At 34.4% G+C, this 23,312-nt stretch overlaps 1 protein-coding gene across 4 annotated transcripts in view; it reads left to right on the top strand.

Annotated features, from left to right (window-relative positions):
• The window catches only part of MACC1 (MET transcriptional regulator MACC1), a 78,331-nt gene that overhangs the window by 18,473 nt on the left and 36,546 nt on the right, over nucleotides 1-23,312 (top strand). For all 4 annotated transcript variants that reach the window (XM_052001183.1, XM_052001180.1, XM_052001181.1 and 1 more), the window contains 3 exons: nucleotides 8,677-8,721; nucleotides 12,897-13,040; nucleotides 18,914-20,928. In XM_052001183.1, coding sequence (XP_051857143.1) covers nucleotides 12,908-13,040; nucleotides 18,914-20,928 — 2,148 coding nt within the window. In that variant the 5' untranslated portion in view covers nucleotides 8,677-8,721; nucleotides 12,897-12,907. The remainder of the gene's footprint in view (nucleotides 1-8,676; nucleotides 8,722-12,896; nucleotides 13,041-18,913; nucleotides 20,929-23,312) is intronic.

Genomic DNA, 23,312 nt, shown 5'->3' with positions numbered 1-23,312 from the left:
CCCTAGTTTTAATCGCTGTCCATAATATTTATTATTTTAGTTACCCTGGATGAGTCACTTAATCTCTATGTGCCTTGCATAAGTTCCTAGTATTTGACTTACACTGAGACTTTCTCTATGCAAATTGAATGGGTGGAGGGAATTTCTAACTCAGAAATTCCTCTCTGATGAAATCACACTTAATTTACCAAATATAATCATTGGATCATAGATTTAGAGCTGGAAGACAATTTAGGGGTCATACAATCCTAAACCCTCATTTCTTGTAAGAGGAAAAAGATAGTCAAATGAATAAGTGATTTGCCTGGAATCATACAGGGGTAAATAACAAAGCTAGGATTTGAACTCAAGACTTTTCACATTTGATGGAAAATGCTTTTGTGATAGTGGTTATTTTCTTCTTAATCTTACTTAGATCTATATAGCTATCAGCATCATGCATGTCTCACTGAGAGAAGCAGGCCTTTTTTCCCTTTATTTGATAACAATTTACATAAGATAAGAATTAATCAAACTTTAAATATTTCATGGAATTTCCTCACAAATCCATCCATCCTAGAACTACTTTTCTCCCTACTCCCCTAAAAGTTCATTGATATTATTGTTTGTTTCTCTCTCTGATATAGGATTCTTTTGGATTTTTAATTATTATTTTTGTTGGCCTGAATATTTTATACTTTGTATGCATTTCATAGATCTACTTACTTTGTAATCTATTTCCTAGTCTCTAATTGAGAACACTCATTGATCTATATTTTTAGAGACACTTTCCTCATTGGGAGTTTGCCACAGCAATAACATCACAAGTCCCCAAAACACAATTATGTACAATGGTTTCTGATGATTTCCTTATTGCGAAATAACCATCATCAGTTCTGATTCTGCCAACTTTGTCTTCCTCGTTCTATTTGGATCAAATCACCTTAATGGGTTATCGATCTAATTTTTCAATATAGCCGTGGCTCTCTCCTCTGATAATTTTGAAGTTGATATTCCAAAAACTAAAATGAGACTTTACATTCATCCCTGTGGAATTTCATTCTATCAGATCATCAGATCTGGCCTATTATTCTATCTTTTTCTGATCATTTTGGATCCTTCTGTTTAAATGTCATCTATAATATATCAAGAATCAAGAATTTCTCTATTGTTATTAACATTATCAATCACAGCAACAACAACAATAGACATTCTAGTACAGGAGATAGAAAAATGGCCTCCAGTTCTTGATCATGGGTCCTGCTTCTAAAACATCCTGGTCAAGTGACCGTAGGTAAATTGCTCTAAGTCTTAAGTTGGAAAGAAGGTGACAACCTTTGTTAATAAAAGTACTTTCCTCATCTAGAAATTCTCTGTACCAATGAAATCTCTTTGGCTTCTAGAGTGTTTTCATAACAAAAATTTTGAAAAGTAGATAGTACAGCTATCATTGTTTCCATCTTGCAGATGAAATTTTGAGTTCTAGAGACATGACATGCCAGCTAAGTTTTGTCTGACGTGGCATTCCCAAGTTAATGAATGTAACAAGCCATACGAACTTATAAATACATGAAAATGCCAAACTAATGTCATTTGCCTACCATAAAAATGTGGTAGAGTGTTTAAAGCAATAGAATATTAGCTCTGAAGTCAGAGGACTGCCTAATATGAAAGTGACCTTAAGTAAGTCAACTTCCTACCATTTTCTTTCCTATAAAATGAGGGCTTGGATTAGAATATCTCTGAGTTACCTTCCAAATATAGATTTATGATTTTATAATCAATGCAGAAAAAATGAACCAAAGGCACAGATCTAAGAGGAGAATAAGTAAGGCATTCCAATAAGGAGTAGATAAAATCAATATAGCATAGAGACAGGAAATATCAAACAGTGGCAGGAAGAAAGAAAATTAAATTATATGTCATTGAAAAAAATGTTGAATAATATATGGTCAAAAGCAGATTCCTGGGAGAATTCTCCTATGGACCTCCTTCTTGCAGGTTAACCTCAATTCATTGATCCCTGCTTTTTGAGTTCAGTTATTTATTCAAATCTACATTTATCTCAATGTACTATCACTTAACATACATCTTTCCTTCTTTTCTGTAAGGATAGTGAATGTTTCTGTCAAATGCTATCTTAAAATCTAGATATTCTCTTAATCATTATACCACTAAAAAAGTTTCTAAACTTAAATTCAACTTATAATTAGATATTTTTAAAGTAAAAGAACCCGATTTAGAGTAACTTGTTCTTCCTAAGCCCATATGTGCTTATGGTGATCACTACTCCCCATTCTACCACAATTAGATCCCCTTTAATATTTTACTTCAGAATTTTGCCAGCAATGGAAGTATGGGTAATTGGCTATGGTCTGCAGAAATGACATCATTTTTATAAAATTAGGACAATATTTACTCATATCCATTGACTGAAGCAGAAACCTATCTTTATTGTTATTGTTTTGTTTTTTGCCTTCCTGGGAAGAAATAAAACACTTACTGTCCTAGTTGATTCCCCCTCCCCCTTTTATGTCTATTTTAACTTTGTCAAGTTTACTTTCTGCATTTAGCTATCTTCTTTGTTGAGTTTTATTACTTAATTTTGCTTTGGGCCTACATCCCCATTGTTCTGGCTTGCTGACCTTTCTTGGTAATGATACTTAGAACATGATTTTCTAGTTCCATCCCTTGCTTATGGCATGTAAACACTAACCATTCCAGAGACCCAAGAGAACTTTAATTTTAGATCTCTTTTGATGATCTAGGGCAAAAGAAATAAACCACAGGATTTTGAAGACTCACTAGCGCCTTGAGGGATCAATGTGATTTGCATATTGCAGAATTCAGGCTTCCACAGACCTTTTTAAAATAGTTCCACACAAGGTCTGCCAGAGTAAGCAAACATTAGAGGAAACATTTGATTTTAAACATATTTTTACATTCTCAAGTCTATGAGACACTTTCTCAATTCTCTGACAATATTTGGAAAACAGCTTCTTTCTGCCAGGAAAGACTGTATCATTCTTTCTATAGGAATGAGTGGAAATAATGGGCAGAATTTGCAAAAGGGCCAATTTAGACTTAGGGTCATGAAAAATCATCTGAACTATTGAAGTTTTCTCAAAGTCAGATGGGCTACTCCAAGGAGTTTGAGCCAAGGAAAGAGTGACCTCTGGAAATGGCCCATTTGACTTTTAGAGAATTCTAATAGTCAGGAAGTTGAGATTGTGGGTTTCCCTTCCTTGGAGGTCTTTAAGCAGAGACTAGATGACTTCTTATCCAGGATGCCATATTGATTTTTTTTTTCTGTGTGTGACTTGGCCAAGATGGACACTGGAATTGTTTCTTTTACTATTTCTCAAATTGCTTGACACTAGGGTTCTGTTGCAGAAATTTAGGTAAATCGTTTCACTGATGTCAGACTCAGTTTCCTCATATATAAAATGATAGGGTTAGACTCAATGACTTTTAAAGTTCCATTCAGCCTTAAGTCTATAAGTCTATAATTGAATTTGCTATTTTTATATTAGAGAACAGTAATTATTTGCATCTTTAGGAAGCTTGTAAAATTCTTTGTTATTATGTTAACATGTGTTAACATATGAGTAAGCTATGATTTAACATAATGAGAAAAGGCCTTTATTATGGAGATTATGAGATTGTTTATGTTTTCTGATACAGAGGTCAGTGTGATAAATTACCATGCATCATGGCAGAGAGTAGAGTGAGACTTTGATGGCTCTTTGTTTGGCCGGTATGAAAATATGTAGCTTCAGCATGAATGTATCCAGGATAGTAATATGTCCAAAGTGAGAGAGAGAGAAAGAGAAAGACAGAAGGAGAGAGAGAGACAGAGACAGAAACAGAGAGACAGAGAAATAGAAAGAAAGAGACAAAGAAAACGAGAAATTGGGAGAGATGGATGAGAGAGAGAGAAACAGAGAGACGGACAAGGATAAAGACACAGACAGAGAGAAAGAGAGAGAAATACACACACAGAGAGAGAGAGAGAGAGAGAGAGAGAGAGAGAGAGAGAGAGAGAGAGAGATTGGAAAATAAATAAGAGAAAGAGAAACAGAGGGACAGAGATAGTTATTGAGAGACAGTGAGAGAGAGAAAGGAGGGGGAGGAGGCAGACAAAAGAGACAGACACAGACACAGAGAAGACAGAGCTTTTCATTGTCCAATCCAGGGATATGAAACTCAAATGAAAATGGAGTCTACTAAACTATTCATAGGAATCCCTGCAGTGACTATTATATTTTATTCTAATGTGAGCAGACTCAGAAGTGTTATGAACTTTATGTGAGCCTCTAGCCATGTATTTGGTCCCTGTATTATAGACAACTAAGGAGGGGCAGGCAGTTCAGTAAAAAGAATACTGAATCCAGAGTCAGATTATCTGGGTTCACATCTGTACTCTCTTTAATATTAAAGAAATTGCTTAATTTCCGTGTGCCTCAGTTTGTTCTTCTGTAGATTTGGCCTTTGTTGTCTCTTCTAGGCCTTAAATCTATGATCCTTTGAAGGAGACTTAAACATTTGTGCTGAGGCTCTGAAACTGCACTTATGTGTAGAACACTCTTCAGTAGACAAACAGGGAGATGTTGCGTTTCAGCTCTCTCTCAGAATTATGCTCCATTATGTGCTCTATTAAGGTTTTTGCACTAGAGTGAAGGAAGCTAATAAAGGATACTGAGAGACATCACAAAGAAAAGAAGCATGCCCCAACTAAGATGGATGATAGAATTGAGTGAATTGGGATGTACTTTGAGGGCTAAGAGATGCTTCTTTCTTAACTATCCCATAGTCTTAATTTGACCTTGAGAAAATAGTATTTGTTTCTTATCTGTAAAATCTATTTGAGAACATTAAGTAATGGCTTGGGAATTCCCAAGTACTTAGAGAAGGGCCTTGCCCAGAGCAGACAATCAATAGATATCTGTTGATTTGATTTGGCTTAAAAAGGTCGTTCATAACTATATTCCCAGTTCAGTCAGTACAGCTTGCTCTCAGAACCATCTGGAACTAGCATCATTTGCTTTTAGAACCTCCTGGGACATGCCAGGTATATCCATGTAAACTTATCTGCTTAGACTTGATGGAATCCTTTGCAACATTCAATTTATCTTTTCTCTCCTTTTCTTTTCTTTGTTGCCTTGCCTATAATTTTTACCAGAGGGAACTACTAGAGAAGAACTTCCTTTTTGAATGAAATCTTTGATTTTTTACAGTTATTATTTTTGAGACTTATCTGAAAATGCGGAAAATTTTTCATAGTATATTCCAGAGGCAGGATTCTCACTGAGGTCTTCCTCACTCTGAAACTACCTCTCAATGACATTTAGTCATTTTAATTGTTATTTGAGTTGGGGAAGTGAGTTGGCCTGGTCTATGGGGACAGAATAAGAGGCACAACTCTCATCTTGTTGTGGTGTCTTTTTTATAAATAGTTTGGGATACTGGGTAGACATTGATGTTGGAACCAGGAAGATTCAAATGTTACGAAGACATCTACTAGCCATGTGACTTCGGACAGGCTATTTAAGTTCTCAATTTCTCATTTTTCTCATTTGTAAGAGGTCAAAGTCCCATAGAAATGTGGGAAGATTCACATAAACTGAGAAAAATAAAGCAATTTGTACAACTTGGAAGTTTTCTAAGGATGTCAACCATTTCTATAATTTTTCCTTTACTGAATGGATGTTTTCTACTATGAACCAGTCAGGTTTGGTTTCCAATGTTAGTGTTTCATTGTTAATCTGTGAAGAAGGTCTCAGCTTCTCTGTAATGTTTTGTGAGTTAATTTTCCTTTGCTTGAGTTCAAATGAATATTGCTTGTCCTAAGCCCTGAGAGAAAATAAAGAACATTAGAAGCAAACTGATGCATCCTTTGTATTTCTTTACACCTCACTACAGATGACCTCTTAAACATGGATTAAATTCAGGAAGTTGCCATTAATCCACAAGAACATATCTTTAGCTCCAGAATCTGAAGCCACAATAACACAAGGGACAATGATTGAGACAATCAAGAAGGGATGGGGAGAAAGAGCTAAAGCCAGGTTGGTTCATAGAAAAGAGCTTTACTATTAAAAAAAAAAGATAAGTGAACTTCAGGTAATCTCAGGTCTATTTTATGAGGTGGTATGGTAGATAGAGCACCAGACCTGAAGTCTGGATGATGTGCACTCAAATGTGTCCTCAGACACTAATTGTGGGACTCTGGCCTTTTCAATTGTAAAATGAGGGTAATAACACTATCTCCCAGGATTGTTAAGATAAAAAAAAAATAATTGGAAAATGTACAATACCTAACAAATAACAGGTGCTTTATAAATGTTAGGTATTATTATTATTATTGTGATTTACATTGGTAATTAGGAAATATGGTCTTGAGTGACCATAGGGAAACTATGATATAATTTAAGATACCCTGAGGACATGGACACCTTTTCAGTGCTTTAAAATCAGTGAGGAGCTCTAGTAAAAATTGTTTTATATCAAGGAGAAAAGTTCCATCTTTTAGACTGATGTTAGCTGTGTGACTTCAGGTACCTGAATGATCCTGAACCTCATTTTCCTCATCTATAATGTTGAACTAATAAAGCTTACATTCTCAGTCTTCCAATACTGTTAAGAAAAATGCGGCTTTGCACATTTTAAAATTTTAAAAATTAATAATTTAAAATACACATGGCATAGTTATAAATATTTATTTATAAAATTATAATTTATATTATATATAATTTATATTACAAATTTATAAATATATGTTTATAAAATATAAATTGACACCCTCCAGAAAGAACCAAGAGGTTCACTTGCCAAACCAGTGTCGGTGATCTTTGAAAGAATTTGAAGAAATGACCAACTAGGACTAGAGAAGGGTAGAGGACTATTGATTTTTAAAGAGAAGAGAATTTGAAAGTTTGGACCAGAGAACTGAGAAAATTCAAGAATATATTTAATCATCTCAACAAGTATCTCTTAAACACTTATTAAGATATTGGCTTAGAGACTAGTGATATCAATAGAAATTAAGCCATAAAGCCTTCCCCTCTCTCAAAGAGCTTACATTCTACTGGGGTGGGATACAAAGATATAATTAAAGGATTATTTGGTAAAACAAGTGAAACTGAATTCTTCAAAATAACATTGAATAAGTTTGTCTCCAAGAGAAAGACAAGATAAAACACCTTTTTTTCATTTCAGATCAGATGAGAAAATGCAGGTTTTGAACATTACAGGTTACATCAGACTTTTTGAACAGCTGTATTGTCTAGTGATGGTTAGTTTTTCTACTATTCTCTCTAAAATATAATATTCTCTGTTGAGGTTTTCTTGGGGACTCTGGAGGTAGCCTTAGTTTTAGTTCAGCCAGTGAACCACACTGTGCACCACAAGTGCAGCCAGGAGTGAAAGTCCAAATCCTTTATTGTCTCCTTCAAAGTCTTGTCTCCTTCACTTGGGGCTCGGCTAGTTTTTGTGGAGGCCTTCCGGGTCTTAGTTTCAGTGGAGAAGCGAAGGAGGACACCTGCCATCACTTCTCTGGTCTTCTCTAGTTTTCCTCCTGGCTGAGTTTGTCCAAGCTTATATCCTCTCTCATCATAGGTGTTAAGCTTGTGGAACTATAGTAAGTACTAAATACATGTACTGAAGTAGAGAACTATTAAACACCATGCTAAATAACTTGTCTCTATCAATTCCACTGACTTAGCATGTTGTTTCAAGTTCTGGCCCATAACAAGTTTTGTTACACTTTCTCAACTTTTCCAAACTTTAAAAAATTCTTTATAAGTAAGGGATAAATATTTGAGAGGGATAAAGATGATAGATATATTGGGAAATCCAAATGATGTAAAAACAAAAGAGACCAATGTCATATTATTTCACAAGTACAACATGGAGGAAAAAAAGTTTTTTTTTCCCAAAAAACAAAACAAAACAACAACAACAATAACAACAACAAAAAACAAAAAGAAAAATCAACTCACACAAAAAAAAAAAAAAAACAGATTAGAGGTTTTGCATGGAACAAAATCCAAATATGGCTCAGCATTTCAATGTGACAGTCAACATAGTTAATATAATTTTGTGCTTAATCAAAAGACATAACATCTAGGACTAGGCAGGCAATTTCCCTTCTTTATTATGCTCTGCTCAGATCACATCTGTGGTATTGTATTTAGTTTTAGAAGCATGATGATAAAATATAAAAATGATAATGATAAAAAATGGTGCTTCAGGAAGACCAATCAAAAGGACAAAAGACTTTTAAGATGTACCATATAAGTATCAAAAAAACCTCCAAACAAACAAAAAATAACAACAACAACAATGTGGATAGGTAGGGCATAGAAGATAAGATTTCAAGTAGATGTGCCTACTATGTTCATGTATTTGAAGGACTTGTCCATTGAGTTCAGGTTTGGTCTGATTTGGTCACAGAATTATGTTAAATTAGTGAATAAGAAAACACATTTATGCTTGAAGTAAGAAAACCTTTCCTAATGGAACTGTTTCAATTGGATGGTCTCTCTTAGGGAATAGTAGATGGCTGATATACTGGGAAGCTTAAGAAAAGAGATTACTCTCTGTCACTTTAGAGAATTGGATTCTCTTTCTAATCTGAGATTTATGGAGTTTCTATCACTGTCACCATCATAACTTTGCTATTTCTTTGGATTATAGGATAAAAGAAGAAATTACCATCTTGGAGGAGAAATATAGTAAAAGGTAAATATGTAGGGGGAGCTACAGTGGTACCGATATTAATTCAGCATGAGTCCATTTTCCTGTAATGTGATTCATAAAAATACCCATATAAAGACTGATACACTTGAAATTATGGGATCTAAATCAAAATGCCAACTCTAATATTTCCTATCTTTATTACCTTTAGGAAGTAATTTTTCCTTCTCTGGCTTTAATTCCTTTGCCTGAAAATTAAGGAGATTGTACTAGGTCGCCTCTGAGCTTTCATTGAGCTTAAAAGTCTGTGAACTACCTTGGGCACTTTTGGTCTTCAATAACTCCCTAATGGTACCATTTTCACCTGATACTGGTTTTCAAATTAAACTGATTTTTTATACTTTGTAGCACCAAGCCAACTTTTATTTTTTGACAATTGTATTTCCATATAATTAATTTCCTTTTTAACCATCTGCATTTTATTTTATGTCTTAAAAAACTGATTTTGAGTAGAATTCTTTGATGTACTTTCCTACTTAAATACATGCAACACTCTTGATTTTTCCATCTTCATCTTTTTTTTTAGTTTTTCTTACTTTTTTCATAGTATGTTTTCCAATTACAAATCAAGAACATTTTTAGCATTCATTTTTACAAGATTCTGAATTGCAATTTTTCCTTTCCTTCTTCTCTTTTCCAAAAATGATTTAGTATGATATGCATGTGCTATCACAAAACATTTCCATATTAATCACTGTTGTGAAAGAAGAAACAGATCAAAAAGTTAAAAAAAAACATGAAAAATAAAGTGGAAAAATATGCTTCAATCTGTATTCAGAGTCCATCAGTTCTTTATTTGAATGTCATCTTTCTGAATTCTTTGCATTTCTCTTAGATCATTTTATTGCTGAGAGGAATTGAGTCATTTATTGTTGATCACATAATGTTGCTGATACTATGTATAATGTTTTCTTGCTTTTGGCTTATTTCACTTTCCATCATTTGCATACACATCTTATTCAGGTTTTTCTGAAATACGCTTCTTCATTATTTCTTGTATTCTATTACAGTGGTATTCTATTACATTCATATACTGCAGCTTGCTTTTCTATTCTCCTATTGATGGACATCCCCTCAATCTCCAATATTTTGCCACCACAAAAGGGATGATATAAATATTTTCAATATATAGATCCTTCCCCCTCATTTTTCTATTTCTTTGGTATACAGATCTGGTAGTGATATTGCTGAATCAAAGGATACACACAGTTTGTCCTTTGAGCATGTTTCCAAATTGTTCTCTAAAATGGTTGTTTGCAGTTCCACCAACAGTGCATTAGTGTCCTGATTTTTCCACATCCTCTCCAAAATTTGTCATTTTCCATTTTTGGCATACTAGCCAATTTGATAAGTGTGAGATGATATTTCAGGTTTGTTTCAATTTGTATTTCTCTAATCAAAAGTGATTTGGCATCTCTTTTCATATGTCTATAAGTAGCTTTTATTACTTCCTCTGAAAACTGCTTTTTCACATTCCTTGACCATTTATCAGCTGGGTTCATTCTTATAGATATGACCAAGTTCTCTATATATTTGAGAAATGAGGTGTTTTCTATAGATCAGGATTGCTATCTCTGCTTTTTATTTACTTCAGCAGAATCATAATATAGGTCTTTTCAGCTCCTTACTTTGATTTTGTTTGTATGTCTCTGCTTCAAAAGTTTCTTGTAGGCAACATCTTATAAGATTCTGATGTTTTATATACTTTCTATCCACTTCCTTTTTATGGGGGAATTCATCCAATTTATATTCACAGATATGAGTACTATTTCCCTTTATCTAATTTTCCCTCCTATTTGTCCTCTCTACTTTCACTCTTTCTTTTATCAGTAAAGTTTTGCTTCCATCAACCACATCCCCCAATCATCCCTTTCTTCCTTCAGATCTACCTTCTGCATTAACTTAATCTTTTCTTCTCTTAATTCTCTGTCAGGTAAGATACATTTTTACATTGAGTTGATTATGTACATAATTACCTTTTTGACCAAATACTGGTGAAAGTAAAATTCAAGCAATGCTCATCAGTCACCCTTCTACCTTTTCCAAAGTACATTTTTGTACCTTTTCATGTGAATAATTTACCCTCTTGTACCTCTTGCTTCCTTCTGAATCCAGTGTACTTTTCTTTCTTATTTAATTATTTTATTCCGTTTTCTAAAATTCACCATATAGCCACACCCTCTGTCTATGTATATTTCTTTCAGCTGTACATTGATGATACAATTTTTAAGAATCACAAGAATCATCTTTCAACATAGGAAAGTAAACAGTTTAGTTGTATTGAATCCCTTATGTTTTCTTTCCTTAAAAAAAAAAATCCACATATGCTTCTCTTTGATCTTGATACTGGAGCTCAATTTTTTATTTTAATTCTGGTCTTTGCTTATGAAATTTTTTCATTTCATTGAATGACCATTTCCCTGCCTTGAATTATTAAGGTTCATTTCACTGGGCTAGTGATTTTGGTTGTACTGCTAGCTCCTTTGATTTCCAGAATAGCATGTTCCATGACCTCTGATCTTTTAATGTTGCAGCTGCTAAGTCCTGTGCAATCCTCATTGTCACTCACCAGTATTTGAATTGCTTCTTTCTGTCTGCTTGCTTGATTTTTGGAATTATTATTTTGGGATCTTTCCTGAGGTGACCAGTATATTCTTTCAATGTCTTTTTTTTTTGCCTCTGGTCTTGTCTATTAGGACAGTTATTCTTGATCATTTCTTTAAAGATCCTGTCCAGCTCCTCCTTTGGAGGTCATTGGTAGTCCAATGATTCTGACATTGTCCATTCTGCATCTGCTTTCCAGGTCAGTTGCTTTTCCAGTCAGGTATTTTATATTCTCTTTTATTATTTTTATTCTTCTGAATTTCCTGATGTCTTATAGAATCATTCACTTCTATTTGCCAAATATTAAATTTTAGCTGTTGTTTTCCTCAATTAGCTTTTGTACCTCCTTTTCCATTTGGCCAGTTGTTTTTCTTAAGGAGTTGTTTTATTCAGTGGATTTTTGTAGCTTTTTTTCCATTAGGCAAATTGTACTTTTTTAAGCCATTTTTTTCTTTTTTTGTTGCAAGTTGTTGATTCTTTTTTTTTTTTTCATAGTTTTCTTACATCATTCTTATTTCTTTTTTCTATTTTTCTTCCATCTCTCATATGATTTTTAAGCTCCTTTTTGAGCTATTCCTTGATGCTTTCTGGGCTTGAGATGATTTCCCATTTTTCTTTGGGGTTTTGCCCATGGATCTTTTGTTTGACATTCTTATTCTCTTTTAGATATGTTTTCTGATCATCCCTGTCACCATAATAATTTTCTACTGCCAGATTGTTTTTGTTTGTTTTTTGTTCTTCTTTTTATTTTATTTTTTTACAACATCAATGCAGTACCAGGTAAATAATCAGGACCTACAGCTCCTGTCATTGATGTTGCACTGAGGCCCATGGAGCACTTTCATGTCTGGTGTTGTGCTGATGGGATGAAGTGGGAGGTAGCGGGTGATGCTTTGGAGTCTGGAAGCTTACTTGGTGCTAAGCTGGAATTTTGTGCTGGTTTTGGCCATGTGCTGAAACTGGTGGAGTATTTCTGCATTTCCTCAGGCATGCACTGAAGTACATGGCAGCCCGGTCACTGATGGCTGTCTCTTCATCCAGGGCTATGCTGAAGTACTGTGGCAGGTTTGGTGCTGGTGGCTACCTGTTTCCTGGAACTAGCTGCTGGAGGTTGCCTGTTTGCCCTGGGGCTACACTGAAGTACATGGTGGTTCTCAGTGCTGGAGTCTGCCTAGTCCCCTGCTTATGTTGAGGCAAGTGGGGGTACTGGTATAGGTGTATGACTGTTCTACCACACTGGAACTTAGGATCTACCACTGAAATGTGGCTTGCTTTTGCTTGCCAGGGTACTTCCTATCCTGGACTGTGTTCCCCCTTTTATCTGAGTAAGAAAGATCTTTGCTGTGAATCTTTCAAGTTTCTTGGGCTCAAATATTTTTCACCCCATCTTTTTGCTGATCTGTTCCAGGATTTATTTCAGAGTGCTATTTTATGGTAGTCTATAAGTGAATATGGGAGAAGTACAGTGATTTAGTGTTAACTTCCCCATCGTGGGTCTCAGAAAGTCTAACAATTTTTTAAATGGGGATTTGTCTTCTTCTACCTACTATCCACAGGAGAAAAAAAAATGTCAGGCAGTGTCTGTGCTCCTTTGAAGTCTGAAGGGGTTCCAAGGAGTAGGTCTGAAGGGGTTCCCAGGAGTAAGTCTGAAGGAAACTTGGTTGAAGAACAAAACTCTTCTACACAGTATAATACAGAAGGTAAAACCATTTAATTTTTTTTTCTAATGTAAGAGATTAAATCCATGAATGAACAAAATTAATAAATGTTTATCAATAGTTTATAAAGTATAAGTAAAGTTATTTAAGAAAAAAATCATTATAGTTAATTCTGATATTGCATTTAAGATTCACAAAACTCTTTAAATGCATTAACTTATTTGATACTCACATCAATAGTGTATTAGACACTGTAGCAATTTTTCTACCCATTGTACTGATAAAAAATATTGAAGTTCAGAATGGTGACGTATCTTGCTCTAGGCAAGCAAATGGAATTATCTATGGCAGAATCTGATCTAAAGACCTTCATATACTTTTCTTGGTTCAACAGGTCTGTCATTTGGTCTTCATTAGCTTCGGCTTTTCCAACTATTATTTTTAATGAATTATTTTCTTCAGTTATTATTTTTTTTATTTTTCCATTTGGCTAATTGTACTTTTAAAGGAGTTGTGTTTATATATATATATATATATATATATATATATATATATATTCATTTGGCCAATTTTATTTTTAGGGAGTTCTTTTTATCAGTCACTTTTTGGTATTTCCTTTTCTAAGCTTTTGAATCTTTGTTTTTATAATTCTTTTGCATAATTCTCATTTATTTTCCTAATTTTCCTTTTACATCTCTTTCTTGATTTTTAAAATTCATTTTGAGTCCTTTCAAAAGAATCTTTTGAGCTTGAGACCAATTCATGTCCCTTTTTGAAGTTTTCCCTGTAGCCATTTTGTTCTCCACTGATTTTGCAATCTTTTCTTCCTTGTCATCATAGTAATTTTCTATGTCAAGGGACTTTTATTTTATTTTTTTTTAAAAATTTTATTGGTAGTTTGCTTGAGAAAAATGACACCTAATACTTCCTTTGATTTTATCTTCATTGGTGATGCAATTGCCCTTTTTATTTTGGATGTTGGTGATTTGGTTTTTTCCTTTCTTTTTAAAAATAAAATTAATCAATGGATTATCTTTTACTTTTTCTTTTAAGACTGGCTTCTAGTCTTAATTGGTAGTTCATTATATATTTTTTAGCTTTCAATTTTATTAATCTCACTTTTGGTAATCAGAATTTTAATTTTGGTATTTAAATTATCTCTTAACTTCTTATTTATTTTATAGTTTAGGCTTATTTATATCTCAGAGAGGAAAATTGAGGCCTCTCACTTGTATAGCTTAACTATCTATTTTCTCCTATAATTTATTAATCTTTTCCTTTGAGAATTTGGATGCTATATCATTTTCTGAATATATGTTTAGTATTGATATTATTTCATCCAGTATAGCATCTTTGTAAGGTGTAATTGCCCTGTTTATCTCTTTTGGTTAGTCTATTTTTGCTTTTGTTTTGTCTAAGATCATGAATGTTTTGTCTAAGAATCATGAATCTTGCCTTTTCCCTTTGCTTTTCTTTTCTTCTTTTCTCCTTTTTTTCTCCTTCTCCTTTTCTTCTTCCTTCCCTTCTCTTCCTTCCTCCCTTCCTCTCTCCCTCCCTGTCTCCATCCTCCCTCTTTACCTCCCTCCCTTCCTCCTTTCTCTATTTTTCTCTCTTTTTCCTTCTCTCAACTGAAGCATAATAGATCCTGTCCCAACCTCTTGTTTTAATTCTGTGTGATTCTCTATTCCAAGTATATTTATTGTTAGCAAAATATTTTGAATTCTGGTTCTAATCCATTCTCCTATTTCCATTTTATTGATGAGTTAATTAAATTCACTCTGTGAATTTCCCTCCATTTATTTTTCTTGTGTTTATCCTTCTTTAAATTCTTTATCTTATTTTATCTTTTGTCCCTCCTCTAAAATGTGTATTGCTTCTGAATACTATCTTCTTTTATCATTCTCCCTTTTCCTTTTTAATAGTGGTTTTTTAAAATAGGTGCTCTATATCACTATTGATCAGTGAAATGCAAATTAAGACAACTCTGAGATTTCAGATGACAGATTGGCTAAGATGACAGGAAAAGATAATAATGAATGTTGGAGGGGAGGTGGGAAAACTGGGACACTAATACATTGTTGATGGAGTTGTGAAGTGATCCAATTTGGAACTATACCCAAAGGGCTATCAAACTGTGCATTACTTTTGATCCAGCAATGCCTTTCCTGGGCTTATATCCCAAATAGTTCTTAAAGGAGGGAAAGGGACCGACATGTGCAAACGTGTTTGTGGTAGCCCTTTTTGTAGTAGCTAGAAACTACATGTGGATGCCCATCAGTTGGAGAATAGCTGACTAAATTGTGGTATATGAATGCTATGGAACATGATTGTTCTATAAAAACTGATCAGGAGCATAATTTCAGAGAGGTCTGGGGAGACTTACATGAACTGATGCCGAATGAAATTAGCATAACCAGGAGATCATTGTACATAGCAACAAGAATATATGATGATCGATTCTGATGGATGTGGCTCTTTCCAACAATGAGATGATTGATACCACTTCCAATGATCTTGTGATGAAGTGAGGTGAGCCATCTACACCCAGAGAGAAGACTGTGGGAACAGAGTGTAGATCACAATTTCACTCTTTTTCTTGAAGTTTGATTACAAATTATTTTCTTTCTCATTTTTTTTTTCATTTTTGATTTGATTTTTCTTGTACAGCAAGATAATTGTATAAATATGTATGCATACATTGGATTTAATATATATTTTTACCATGTTTAACATATATTGGATTGCTTAGCATCTAGGGGAGGATGTGGTAGGAAGGGATGAAAATTGGAATGCAAGATTTTGCAAAGGTTAATGTTGAAAAATTATCTATGAATATGTTTTGAAAATCAAAAAGCTTTAATCAAAAATCATAAATCTAGTAGTTTTTATTTCCAAAATACATGCAAAGTTTTCAACTTTCACCCTTGCAAAATCTTCTGTTCCAAATTTTTCTCCCTACCTTTCCCCACCCTCCTCCCTTAGACAGCAAGTAATCCAAAATATGTTAAACATGTGCAATTATTCTATACCTATTTCCACATTTATCATGCTGCACAAGAAAAAACAGATCAAAAGATCCCCCTTTTTCTTATCCTCTTTCCTTCTTTTTTCTTTGATGGTTGATACATTCTTATACTCAAATAATCATGTATATGCATATATACATACACATATGTACACATGCACATGTATACACATACATTTTTTGAACCAATTTAGATGTCAACAAGGTCCAAACAGTGTTTCCTCTCTTTACCTATTTGTAATGTAAAAGTTCTTCCTTGAAAGTCTCTTTTATGTGAGATAATTTCTCCTCATCTTTCTACCTTTTCCTTTCACCTAGAGCACCCTTCTTCCTTACTCTTTTATTATTTTTTTACATTATTCAAATATTATCAATTCACTTTAGCACCATCTTTCCATGTAGAATCCTACCAACTGCACTAGTAATGATAAAGTTCTTAGAATTAGCATGTATTATTTTTCCATATGAAAATGTAAAGTTTTACTTTTTTTGTGTCCATGATTTCCCTCTAATGTTTACCTTTTTATGCTTCTCTGCAGCCTTGTATTTCAAAATAAAATTATTCAGTTGTGATATTTTCATTAATAATCATTTAAAGTATTTTATGATGTTCATTTTTCCCCTTGAAGATATACTTTTTTGCTGTGTATTTTATTCTTGATCATAATATTAGTTCTTCTGCTTCTAAGATATCAGAAAAGTTTTCTTTTATAATTTCTTTCAATATGATGTCCAGGCTTTTTATTTGATCAAGAAACTGCAAATCTGCTATGTACCACTTCCTATTCTTTCAATTATACAACAAATTATCATGTAAACTTTTTCCTTCTCTCCCTCTAGCCTAGTGATGACCACTATTAGACATACATATGTATATGTGTGTAAAATTATTATACACATATTTCTATTTGTTAGTTCTTTTTCTAGATGCACAATAGTTTTTAAAATCTCTCTCCTTGATCAATTCTTATGTTAATTATTTTTCTCCTGAGATATTTCTCTTTTTTTTCATTTCATTTAATTTTATAATTTCTTGATGTCTCATTTAACCATTAGCTTCCATTTGCTCAATTTTAATTTTATGATATTATTTTCTTCAATGAACTTTTGTACTTTTCATTAGATAAGTTTTACTTTTATCATGTTATTTTCATCAATGAAAGCTATTTAATTTTTTTCATTAATTTTTTCCCTTGATCTAGTTTCTACACCTAAATTTTCTTCTTCTACTTTTATGTGATTATATATATATATATATATATATATATATATAATTCCAGGAATTCTTGAATTCTTGTTAGACTTGTTCTAGGTCAGTTTTACTGCTTGCAAATGTTTTGACTTCATATCTTCTTTTGAGGTTATTTTTGTCCTCTTTGTCTCTATAGTTGCTTTTTGTGATTGGGTTTTTTGTTTATTTTTTTGTTTGTTTTATTTTGGTTTGCCCATTTTTCCTAATCTATTTTTGAATATAATTTTATATTAAAGTTGGACTTTTTCTTCTCATGGTGGTAGAATGCAATGGCATTGTCCCAACCTTTAGACTTTTTTCATACTTCTATTTTCAGAGCCAATTCTAGGGATTGGAAAATTTTTGGTGCTTTCAAAACGACATGATCTTTGGAGAGTTGGAGAGACCTACTGCTCTTCTCTTGTTCTTACCAAAGAAGGATCTGGTCTACTTGGGATTTCAATTGATACTGATCCTTAAGGTCCCTTCACCTTCATGATTGGAAGTGATACTGTTCCTTAGGATCCCTGCTCCTTTTTGAGTGAAACTTTGACCCACAAGTGGGTATAGGCAATGGAGTTGCCAAACAATATCTGTTCCTACATCTAGTACTAACACAGTGATCCTCTGTAATTTCTTTGTGACCAACTGCTCTGTACCCTTACTGTCTCTGTCTTGAGAGCACACAAAGCATCTGTTATGACCACTTAGATAACCCTGTCTTCTTAAAGACTATATGAGAGAAGAAAAAAGTCTAGAGACTCTACCAAGCTGGAGGCATATAATGTTTAGTGCTTTGAAAAAAAATAAAAGAAAATATTAGTTGACATTCATATAGTGTTTTAAAGTTTGCAATGGTCTTTGCATCTTTCATCTCACTCTATTCTAAAAGTAGCACCATTTATGAAAACAAAAATGCCACAATGTGAAGACATATAGATCTGAGGAAACATCTGACCACTAGACACATTTGTGGGTTTTGTTTGATACAGAAGATGACTGGCTTGTAAAAACAGATTAAATAATAGTAACATAAAATGAAGTTGGGTTAGGGGTTATCTGTGTGATATAATTGGCATTGGAGACTCCTTCTACCAAAACATGCTGTCACTTTTGCTGAAACTGAGATTCTTAGAGAGTTTCCTAGACAGTAAGAAGCTAAGTGCTTTAGTCACGGTCACAAAGCTCCTATGTGTGAAAGACAACACTTTAAACCCAGCTTTTTTTTTTTTTTTTTTTTTTTTTTAGCTCTGAAGTCAGTTCTTTGTTAACTCTAATATGTTATCTCTAAAATCAAGTAAACATAAGTAAGATTCTGATTATTCCATTAGCCAAGAAGAAGCAGATTAATTTTATGCCTCTTTAAGCTAAGGATAATTCCTTCCTTCTTATAAATGACACTAGGATAGATTCTGAAATGATAATCTCAAGATTAAAGGGAATTCAAAAACTGTGATATTATCTGTTTTTTTTCCCTTTCTTTTCTCATGATTAAAAAATTTACCAAAAATAAACCTGCTTTTGAAATTCATGGTCAGATTCTAGCGGGTAGAAAGAAAGATTAAAAAAAAAAGTAGATGTTCATTGTTGAGATGTGATAATGATTGATTCAAAAATTCATTTGAGAATGTCAATTCACATTTTTTTTTTCAAAACCAGTTTGCCAAGACAGCGATGTGTCTCCTGATTCACCTGATGTTAACCCCCAGCATGTCAGTCCTATTTTCAAGACAACAAATCCATTCTGGCATGAACTCTCTGCTTCCAACCCATTCTTGGATGACATAGCTCAGTTAAGAAATACTAAGAGTACAAACACATCCATCTTAAAAGAAGACCCCTCTCTGTTCTTTCGAGAAGTAGAAGAAGATAGCTCTTCGGGTGATGAATTAAATGTTCATCAATTACTCAGAAAGTCTTCATCAAGGAAATCTGGGAAATCCAAGAGTGTTTCAGAACTTTTGGACATCAAGGATGCGACACTGAGTACAGAGATGTCTGACCAGATTTTACCTCATGACATGCAATGGCTTCAACATGACCGGGAGGCTTATAAAATGGTCTGGTTGAGTCAACGTCAACTGGCTCGATCATGCCTGGATTTGAACACGATGAGTCAAGGTCTGGGTTGGGCGCAAACGCAAGTGGCAGGCCCTGTCATCATGTGTAATTTGGACCACAAAGGAGGCACAATACAACTCCCAGGATCACACATCACTGTTCATGTGCCTCAGGGCCATGTAAAGGTTGGAGAGTACCAAGAAATTACCTTGAGGGCTTTCCTGGACCCTCCAAAAACCCTAAATCATGACCTGTCATGCACTGTGAGCCCTCTGTTGGAAGTTAGGTTAAGCAATCTCAACACGATGGAAGCCATTCGGTTAGAAATGAAAATCTCAGGTGAAGTGAAGCAGGACCCTTTTAGCCAAGTCATGGGGATGCTGACTTGTTTGTATAGCTCTCGTAAAGAAGGGCCCTTCAAAGAACTCGGTATCCACTACATTTACAATGACACAGTCCAAATGAAATTATTAGAACTAAGTCATGTGATGTACATAGTGATCACAGCCCAAGCCAAAGCCATTCAGGCCCCAGCCACAAGTGTGTGGGATTATATCCACAGAACTATATATGTCGGAATCTATGGACCCAAATACATCCATCCCAGTTTCACCGCCATCTTTACTTTATGTGGACACAGCTATATGCCACGCAGGCTCACCTTTACTGATATTAACAGGAGTGGCAAGAACATGTCTCCAGTTGTGTTTCATCTCTGGGGGAAACATTCCTTTTTGCTTGACCAGCCTCGTAATCTACACATTTCAGTCCTCTCAGACGATATAGATTTTGAAGTGAAAGGAGATGACCAAAGGAGAGAAATTAGACAAGAGCAGCTAAAAAGTGGAGAAGCCATTTACCAACAATTTCTTTTTTCTGCAGTGGACAACAAGGCCTTGCACACATTTGTATTCCTGGTCCAGATACGTATTCCCAACGATAATCCTGTGACACAGTTTTATGTTAGGACACCTGAACCAGCTCCCAACTTTAGTAGGATTCCTAGTCAGTCAAATTCCTTGAAAATGGAAGAGATCAAATTCTACCCCTTTCCCTCAGTAGTAACTGATAAATATCCTAAGTTTCAAGATAAAAAGTTACGCTTTAACCGTTATGGTGTAACCTTGAAAGCATTGTTAAGGCAGAACAAGATTAACTACTTTCTGGAATATTTCAAAGGGGACACCATTGCCCTTCTTGGAAGAGGCACGGTGAAAGCTATTGGTCAGAATAAAGTCAAGGAATGGTATGTAGGTGTCCTCCGGGGGAAGCTTGGTCTTGTGCACTGCAAAAATGTCAAAGTGATTTCCAAAGAACAAGTAATTGATATGTCAGAAAGTGCATTTACAACCCAGAAACTTCTGGAACAGGCTGCCCTGCCCTTTAAGAAGATGACCTATATCTATTCAACTGTGCTGACCTTGGTATCTGAAAAAATTTTGGACTGGAAAGCGTTAGCCGATGCGCTGGGCTATTCTCAGCTGACGATAGAAGATTTTGATCAGATGCAAGTTGACAAAGAGACAGAAAGAGTGTCTTATGTTGTCAAGAAGTTGAAGGAAGATTGTCATGTCGACAGAAATAGGAGGAGCTTTCTTTATGAACTTGTGGTTGTAAGTATTACTTGAGTGTATTTTTTTTTAACAAAGACTTTAAGATTTCATCATCCTGTCAATTTATTAGCACATCTTTTAAAATAATGATAAAGAATAGATGAATTTGTTTCCAAAAGTTAGCAAATTAAGTTATTAAATTCCCCCTGAGGTTTGAATATGAGGTTGTTCTTTCTATTTCATATAGTATTGGATTCTTCTCAGAAAAATTCCCCTCCCCCATCATCATATACTTCTCCTGAAGGAAGAATAAGAAATCTGTGTGTGCTAAGACATAACACTTAAGAGATTTGCTTTTCCTCTTTTCTCCAATATTTAGACAATTTCTATTCTCTCAAAGCAAATCCATTTCACAAAGGTAAATAATAGCAGGGGCATAGAAAGCACAATTTAACCTTATAATTCATTGGAGGAACAGTCTCTCTCTCTCTCCTCCTCCTTCTTCTTCTCCTCCTCCTCCTCCTCCTCTTCCTCCTCCTCCCCATTCTGTGTGTGTATATATGTTAATATCCTTTAATTTTGAATTACACTGTGAATACACTGATTGTATTTGTACTGGATTTGTAGTAAAAAAAAAAAAACACATGGGATCAAAACCTACTTCAGATGCTTCCTAATTGTGTGATCTTGGAGAAGACATATGTTCTTCTATGTTCTATGTTCTTCACTTTCCTCATTTGTAAAATAAAAGGGTCAGCCTTGATAAATATTAAAGTCTCTTCCTAAATCTCTGATTTGATATATTAAAATCCTTAGTCTATGGATAAGAGAGAGTGGGTAGCAGTTAGAGGGAAGATCTTGGAACTGAATGTGACCATATAGAGATATAAAACATCTCTCTCATATCTAAGACTAGAAATGAGATATTTAGCTGCATTGTAGTTAGAGAATTGGGAACCTGGGGAGTTACCTATAGCAATTAAATCACAGAATTAGATCCCAAACCAAAAGAAAGTTCCATGGACCTGTTCTATTAAAGCACTACTGTCCTTCAATTCCTCCTCTTGGTACGAAGGGCATTCTGTGTTCTCAAAATTTTTGCCAGTAGAAAGATACTTTAGTAGTGGTTTCCAACAAGAAGAGAAGACTTTGATTAAAAGTCATATAGGTCTTTTTTATATAGTCATCTTGGGACCGATCTAGCTACTTCTGGTTAGGTTCATTATCAAATTGGTTCCGGGGTGGGTGGGTGGGGTGGTCACTTTTTAGGCAGAGAAATCCAAGACAACTTTATCTTAAATCATCAGTGGGACAATATTTCCATCAAATAAATAACAGAATAATAAATTAATCAGTCAACAAAGCTTTATTATATGTCTACCATATGCTCCCTCATTGTGTCAGGTGCTGAGAATATAAAGAATCTAAATGATCCCTGCCTTTAAGGAGCTTACCCTATGTCAGGGGATATCTGAAATAGTAATAATAAATGAATCCTGGAAAAAAGTCACATTATTCATAATCATATTGCATATTTCCATTGGAAAGAACCAATCACCCTATTTTGTTGTTCAGTTGTTCCAGTTGTATCTGACTCTCTTTGACCCCATTTAGGATTTTCTTGGCAGAGATACTGGAACGGTTTACCATTTCTTTTTTCAGCTCATTTTACAGATGAGGAATCTGAGACAAACAGGTTAAGTGACTTGACCAGTGGCACCTTCCTGGTAATTGTCTGAGGCTGAATTCAGTAGAGTCTTCTTGACTCTAGGCCTAGAACTCTATTCACTATGGTACCGATTTTCCTCTGACCATATTTTGCGTAATTATAATTTTGAAACGTGTGAATTCAAATACATTTGATCATTCTATCATATTAACTATGAACATACTATATTCATAACTAACATTCATTGGAATCACTAAATATGAAGCAATGTTTAAGGCCAATGAACAAGGATCTGAAAAAGTCAGAGAAGGATTTATGACAAAGTTATGGCCGAGTTAAGCCTTGCAGCAAGACGAAGAAGTTGGAGTTATGAAAGGTCCATTCCAGGCATGAGAGGCAACATTTATACAATGTTTAAAACTTTCAAAGTACTTTACCTGTGTAGATTCATTTCATCCTTACAACAATCCTGTGAAGCAGTAGGCTCATGATTAGCCCCGTTTTCTAGCTCACATAGCTGGGAGGATTTGAAGAAGGATTCAGACTCAGATACATGCTCATTCGAAGTCCCATCCCCTATTCACTAGGCCATCTAATGTCATAGCAAGGTTGATCAAGGGTATCATGAGAGGAACAGTAAGAAGTGGAGGATCCCCGAGCCATTCAAGCAAATGAAATATTCTCTGAACACGAGACCGCAATTTAGTTTAATTTATGTTGTCTAAGTACAACTCTCCGTCAATGATTCCTCTTGAGTAAAGTCTCAAAGATGTGT

This window comes from Antechinus flavipes, chromosome 5 (genome assembly GCF_016432865.1).
Source record: "Antechinus flavipes isolate AdamAnt ecotype Samford, QLD, Australia chromosome 5, AdamAnt_v2, whole genome shotgun sequence".
In the NCBI taxonomy this organism is placed as follows: domain Eukaryota; kingdom Metazoa; phylum Chordata; class Mammalia; order Dasyuromorphia; family Dasyuridae; genus Antechinus; species Antechinus flavipes.
The sequence above is the reverse complement of the archived record's forward strand: the minus strand, read 5'-3'. Positions and strand labels throughout refer to the sequence as shown.